Source organism: Diabrotica undecimpunctata, chromosome 5 (genome assembly GCF_040954645.1).
Source record: "Diabrotica undecimpunctata isolate CICGRU chromosome 5, icDiaUnde3, whole genome shotgun sequence".
NCBI classification, from domain to species: domain Eukaryota; kingdom Metazoa; phylum Arthropoda; class Insecta; order Coleoptera; family Chrysomelidae; genus Diabrotica; species Diabrotica undecimpunctata.
The window spans coordinates 153,788,622-153,795,845 of NC_092807.1; the positions used below are offsets into that span (position 1 = coordinate 153,788,622).

At 33.6% G+C, this 7,224-nt stretch overlaps 1 protein-coding gene across 1 annotated transcript; it reads right to left on the bottom strand.

Annotated features, from left to right (window-relative positions):
* Positions 1–2,658: 2,658 nt before the first annotated feature.
* Positions 2,659–3,576, bottom strand: LOC140442520 (uncharacterized). Its single transcript, XM_072533585.1, has one exon. The coding sequence runs from the start codon at positions 3,574–3,576 to the stop codon at positions 2,659–2,661; it is 918 nt and encodes a 305-aa protein (XP_072389686.1).
* Between the last annotated feature and the right edge of the window lie 3,648 nt (positions 3,577–7,224).

The following is a 7,224-nucleotide window of genomic DNA, read 5'->3' on the forward strand; positions in this document are numbered from 1 at the left end:
TTCTTAAGAATACTCTCGTAGACTTCACCTAGAGTATTAAGAGAAATTGGTCTATATTATTCAGTCTTCATTAGGGATTTCACTGGTTTAGGGATCATGATTGTACGGGTCACTTTTCAAGGGGTAAGAAAGTACACATTACAAAATTATGAGACCTACTTGGAGCCTATACAGGCTAGCGAATGAATACCATATTTGCATTTTTTGTTTTAGTTTTGTTCTTTTTCCCAAATCTGTACATTTTCATAATCAAAAGAATGGCTATTTTCCAGAGAATGCTTGGCTACAGATGTTGTGTTTGATTTTTTGGTTTATACACTATATTTGCGTGCAATAACCCTTCTATGCGGATATTGGTGTGTTTGCCCAATACATGGTAAACGGCAGTCCTTACAATTTATTTTATATATACTTCATCTAATTTACGTCATCCGCGTCATAGCCCGTGAGGTCACATGGTACCAACACGAAATATTTAGGCGGTAGGTGTGTTCCTTTTTAGAATCACTTTGCCGAGTACACTGGCATTATATACGCGTAGAAATAATATTTAAAGATTTCTATTAATGTTAATTTAAAGAAATACACAATAATATGTTTCATTTAATTTGTGTAAATGCGTTATAAAGCGTTTTTATGAAGAACATTTGTTCGGAACACATTGTAACTGTAATCGAACGAAGGTGATATTTTGGCATAATGTTTGGCATGGTGTTGACTAATGTTAATAAGTAATGAAAAAAGTGTTGTTTTTGTTTAAGTATTCCATTTTACATCTTTATACGACGCATACAAGCGGCTCAAATTGTTTTTAACAAGATTATTTTTTTACTTTTGTTTTGTTTCAATTTATTTACATTAAATATTAATTTGTTTTGTTGTATAATCCACTTTTGCAATAATTATGTGACCTATTTGATTTAACATGGATTCAGGATTTTTTTACACTTTGGCAACTATGTCAACTTTGATCTCTGTCAATGATAATGACGTGCAACGGTAAGTAAATTAGATGAAGTATATAACATATTGGGCAAACATATTGTGCAGAGATAAAATATGATTGTGTATTACGTAATCTTTAAATAATTAAAGTGCTTATTGAGAATGGCAAATAGCCGAAACATTTAAGCAATAATTAAGTGTTTTATTTATAAGAGACTGACAATCCCAGAAATTCAATAAAAATTTTATTTCATAATATAAATATAAATACGTGAATTGCAAATTCACGGTCAGGAAATAACAGACAATAAAAGAAAAACAATATATGGATTGGTCATGATAATAGGTCACTGTATTTTTTACTCTACTTATTAGAAATTCTATTAGGGGAGGATGGGGCATTGTGAACCATCTAAGGAAGATATGCACATACTGTTAGACCAGAAATGATTTTGTTTTGTTTAATTAATTAGGGACGTTCATTAAACATTTAACTGTCATTTAGTTGCAATTGAAACATAATTTATTTAACGTATTTTCAACAAAAAAATGACAACTGACTATATGTCAAATGTTCACATTGCCCCATAGGGTGGGGCAATGTGAACTACTGAGGAAAGTCACACTATTTAATTATCTAATGGCTATGTTTGGTAAATAAAATTAAGTAAAAAGAATTTTTTTATTAAAAATACTTACAAAACCGGTAACAGAACATTAGTAAAAATAGACACATGTTATATTTATTCAGAAATACAAAATTCACACTGAAATTCTTCATCATCTTCTGGATCTATTCCCGCACATGCTTCATAAGCCCATTTCAGACAGGCCGAGCAACGTACCCATCCTTCTTCATTGGCTGATGAGGAGAACCACTCGTTACAGTAAAAACATTCAGCATCTTCACCATTGCCATCATCTTGTACTTGATGGTTACATTTATTTTTTTTCTTTCCCTTACCATCTTTGGAAGGACAAACTTTTATTTTTTTGTTACTTCTTTCACTATCTTCGTGCTTATCATCATTTATTTTTTTCTTAGCTTTTTCCTTTTTCATAGTTTCTATTGCCTCCTTCGTGTTTATTTCAAGTTCTAATTCTAGCTTATACGGACTAGATGTCAGTACAGCCGTTTTACCTTTTTTGGATTTCCTCTTTGGTTTCATTAATTTACTTCTCTTTGGCAGAGGACGAATGTCTTTAGGACTGTTTGCTCCAAATGAAGTTGTTGCTCTATTGTGTGCAGGGGAAATTGTCAATTGAAAATCGTTACCAGTATGAAGCTTTGCAACTGAGGTTGAAGCAATTACCTCATCTTGACTTAAGTGAGGCTCTGCAGTTGAAGTTGAAGGAATTGCCTCATCTTGACTTGCCACTGGTAAACTATTATTCTCCAAATCTCTTTCAGTCGTAGCAGATGGTGCAAAATCGAGGTCTGTAAATATATTGGGATCATAAGGTACTATCCCACATTTTTTAAAAGCATTAATAGCAGTCAAAGGTGTTGCAGCTTGTAAGAAAGCCTCACCAAAAATTTTAGAGATTTGGAAAGCTGTTACCACTCTGCCTGGGTTGTTATTAAGAAACTTTTCTAATGCCATATCATAATATCGTGCTAAAGGAGCCATGACACCAACATCGGTTGGCTGCATTCGATGGGTGGAATGTGGAGGCAAACAAATGATATGTACATGTTTTTCCCTAACCAAATTAATTACTTCTGTTTTTTGTATGGCTGCTGTGTCCATCCAAAATCAATAAGATCGGATCGTCTTCACTTGGTTTCGTTTGTTGAAGAAAATGTTGAAACCATATTAAAAAGAGTTCACTATTTATCCAGCCAGTATCGCTATAGGCGAATATTAAACCTGCAGGTGCACCAGCTTGGAGTTCAACTTTCATTCTCTTTCTTGCAAAGATTAACATCGGCGGTATGAAGATTCCTGATGATGACATGCAAATAACGGCTGTTGTTATTCCACTTCTATCAGCAGATGTAAGCCGTCCAACTTGTTTCCGTCCTTTATGCGCCAAGATTTTACTATTACATTTGGGGACTGTACCTAGACCTGTTTCGTCACAGTTAAAAACACGCGTTGGATTGACATGTTTAGAATCCAAAGTAGCTTTATACAGATCAAAAAATTGTTTTACATTGTAACGATTAAAAGCTTCAGCTCTTACAGCAGATGTTGATTCGGGTTTACGTAATGAAAGCCCTGGGTGCCGTTTTCGAAATCCGTACGCCCAATCTAAACCTGCAAGTTTGTTTGTTTTATTATACGGATGGTCTATGTTATTTTTTTCGGCTAACTGGAAAGCTAGGTGACGAAGATCAAGCAAAGTAATTCCGTATAAACGCTTCTCCATATCTAAGATATAATTATACAATTCTTCTTCCTGTTCCTTGGTAAAAACCGTTTTGTAGAAACCTAGACCCTTTTCGTCAGGAGAAATTCTTGTTACTTTTTCTTTGCATCTGCGAATTAACGTTGCTTTCGGGATACCATAAACTTTACTAGCTTTTAAATAGCCCATTTCCCCAGCTTTAACTGTCCGGATAGCATTCTTCAAGGCAACAAGAGACCAGGATTGTTGCTCAGTTTTCCTCACATAATTTCGTACCATTTCTAACTGCAAAAGAAGCATATAATTAAAAAAGTGTCAAGAAAATATAATGGGGCAATGTGAACCACTCCTAGTCCACGTTGCCCCATGCGTAGTACACATTAAAAATATGGAAATTAACGTACCAGTTCACAACGTATCAAAAGCAAATCCTAATTATTAAAAGCACATTTTACAAGCAACACCACAGTATCAAAAAGTTAAAATAATCATGTCTACTTACCGAGAAATCTTTAGTCAAAAGTAGTAAATTCCTTAGATCAGCAGCGACGAAACACGTGTTTTTAATTATAACACGTCTGAACGTACTCCCCGTGCGTTCACACTCATACTAAAAGTAGATAAGATGTCTACGCATATTTTGTAGTAGATACTAGATGCAGTGTTGCCAATTTTAAACAAAATAACCGATGTGGTTTACATTACCCCCATGGTCCATGATGCCCCATCCCCCCCACATGTTTCCGAAAATTATATCAATATTTTGCTAGAATTATAAAAAATTTGAAAATATCATTAAACATAGTAATTATTTTTTTTTGATTACCATTTGAGCTTTATAATAAATTACTTCACAATTAGTTTATCCAGTAATCCAAAATTTAGTTATTTGTAAAGAACGTTTATCTTCATTAGGATGCGTCTGCGTTACTAGAACCGAAAATGTAAGAGCCAAAATATTGAACAGATATTCGTACCCTACCGTTTTAACGTCGCCGTCCAATTCCTTTTGTAGAGTAAAAATCTCATTGGATGTGTACCGGTGGACCAAGCGGTATTAAGGTCGAGTTTATTTTACCGCAAGCAAAGCGGTGGATGCACGTTCGACCAGCCACAATTTGCAATGTCAACTAATTATAGAATATCCGTTAATTAAAACCACCAACCGACCATTAATACGATTAATCAATACTGTAGTAAAACGATGCGGATGAAAATGCAACCAAGTACTTGCTTTTTATACAGAATCCGTCGATTTATATAAAAAAATATCATTTACATTTTTCTTGTTAATTCTGCATTTATTTTTAGGTTTACTCCAGTAAAAACGCATATTTAAATCAGTTACAATTTTAATTGTCGTATTAGAAATATAAAAATCAGTTTAAATAATGAGAGTTTGGCTTTTAGGAGAATTAAAATCCTGCAAAAATTTCTATCTACTATTAATAACAGTATGTCTTAGAGGGCTTAAAAAAAAGTTAATGTGTGCAGATTTAGTCTTATTTAATTTTATTCGCCATTTTCTGGTCTCGGTATGTATTGTGTTTATTGATTCTTGCAACTTATCAGTCGCTTCTTCACTAGTGTCTCCTATCGCTAGTATGGCTGTATCATCTGCGAAGGTGGCAATAGTGTTTTGTTCTAGCTCTGGAATGTCACACGTATACAATAGGTATAGGACTGGACCTAATACCTACTACAATTTGGAAAACTTCTACTACAACCGGAGGTTATGGTTTTGGTTTTTCGATTGGTTTTTAAATTTGTGTTTTTGCACTTGATTTTTGCAGAGAGAGGAGATAATGGAGTATCCATTTTAGGTTTTTGTTAGTTTTCCTCTTTCGTTTCTTATCCAGCCCGTTGAAAAAGTTTATCTGCTTATAATTTCTTTTGTGATTCATTTGCACTTGCGGTTAACCCTTATGTTGTTCGGTTTTTTTTCAGCTGTGCTAATCTATTTTCAATATTGATGATTATTTGACTCAACCGTTGATTATCCATATTAAGTCCCTTATTTATTATTCTGAAGAAAATGTTCTTCTGATTGACACCATACATTAAAGAGCGACTGATCATTTTGTGAACGTTGTGTATTCTCTGCGAACATCGCATTATTTTGTTGGACTATTAGTGCGTCCGTTTCGGTATGCATAGAAAACATTATAAATATTTTATTATTTCGCTTATCTAAGGCTATGGTTTACAGCCATGGCCGTTGATATCACTTAAGATTAGTGATATCTTAATTCCTACTTAATTACAATTACCACTGATTAGATAGACAGTTCTCAATACGTCTGTCATCAACATTATGATCTAATATTAATATTGTTGAGTTATTTGCAAGCCATTTTGAAAAAAAAACTAGTCACAATAACCATTCCAAAGATTTTTTAGATATAAAACATCTAGAGAAAAACATATAATGTATTTCAGCGATATAAAACATAATACTATTAACACAATATTTACAATGGTAGAACTAAACTACTTCTTAATTAGCGCTAAATAGTCGGCAGCAGAACCAGATGATATTGCAACCATGAATTTTTCTCAAAATGGACGAAAATGGCTATAATAATTTATTTTTAATATTTTAGTATATTTAAAAGTTTAAATGTATTTTTTTAAAATACATACACCATATCATTTACAAATTTATTTTAAGCTTTTGGTGGACCGGCCCTGGCAAGGTACGGTTAAGTTGTACTGATATCGTACTCCTAGTTTTTAATAAAAACAAGTGGTTTTATTAAACAGTTTTTTAAAATTAAAGTGTTTATCTACTAGATACTACTACGTAAGTCATCTATACGTAATTATTATTTTATTATTGTGAAAAGAAAACGTCAAATAATAAATATACACTACCGTACAATCATTTTGTGAGGTTAGCTGCTATAAGTAGCTTATAGTAGCATGCGATTGGTTTTTCATTTACCAGAGTCGGAGTAAGGCCTTCGCCACCGCAGCTTAAAATGACTTGACACAATGTAAACACACCTTCCGATCTAACCAGTCCAGTAAATCAACGTTCGAGTATCACAAACAGATATGCTTCAGCCGCTTCATATTCTTTTCCGAGTAAGAACCAAGCAATTGTATTTAGTTGTATCGATAATGCTAAACTGCAGGATTATCTCATTCCTTTGGGTACAATCATCAACCCAAAAAATATTATTTTTTCATCTCGATTATCTCATAATAGAATCTGCATGTATTTGGAAAACAAAACTGTAGTAGATAACTTCATGACACAACATGGCTCTATAGAAGTACTCGGCGAAGTTTTAACAGCACGAAGACTTGTCTCTCCAGCAGAAAGACTAGTCTTGTCTGGAGTCTGCCCGTTAATTCCTCATCAACTATTAGTTGAAGAATTACAGAATATCGGTTTAAAGCTTATTTCCCCAATAACATTTCTGAAAATTAGCTCGACTCTTCCCGAATATAATCACATATTAAGCTTTCGGAGGCAAGTTTATATAAGCCCTATAACATCACCAATTCCAGATTCTATTCTAATAAATTTCGACTAAACACCTTACCGCATATTTTTGTCACAAGGTACACTTACCTGCTTTAATTGCAAAAATGCAGGACACATATCATCTTAATGCAAAACCAGTTCAGTAACGGAATCAACTCATATTGAGTCAAACAATGAAGTACCAAATCAAACAGCTTTAACAAGTATACTATACAAGGTACCAAACACCCAGCAGTCATCAAGTTATCCATTATCAAATCCGAGCATATCACCTACACCTACAAATCTCCACGACAAAGAAACTACTAATACTCCTACTCATAGCAACACTTTTAATCAACCTCCTTCAGCGGCAATACCGTTTTCACAAACTTCGGAAGTAATATTTTTCAATCTATCAGCTTCTTTTCCATTAGATACAACTGCAGAAAATT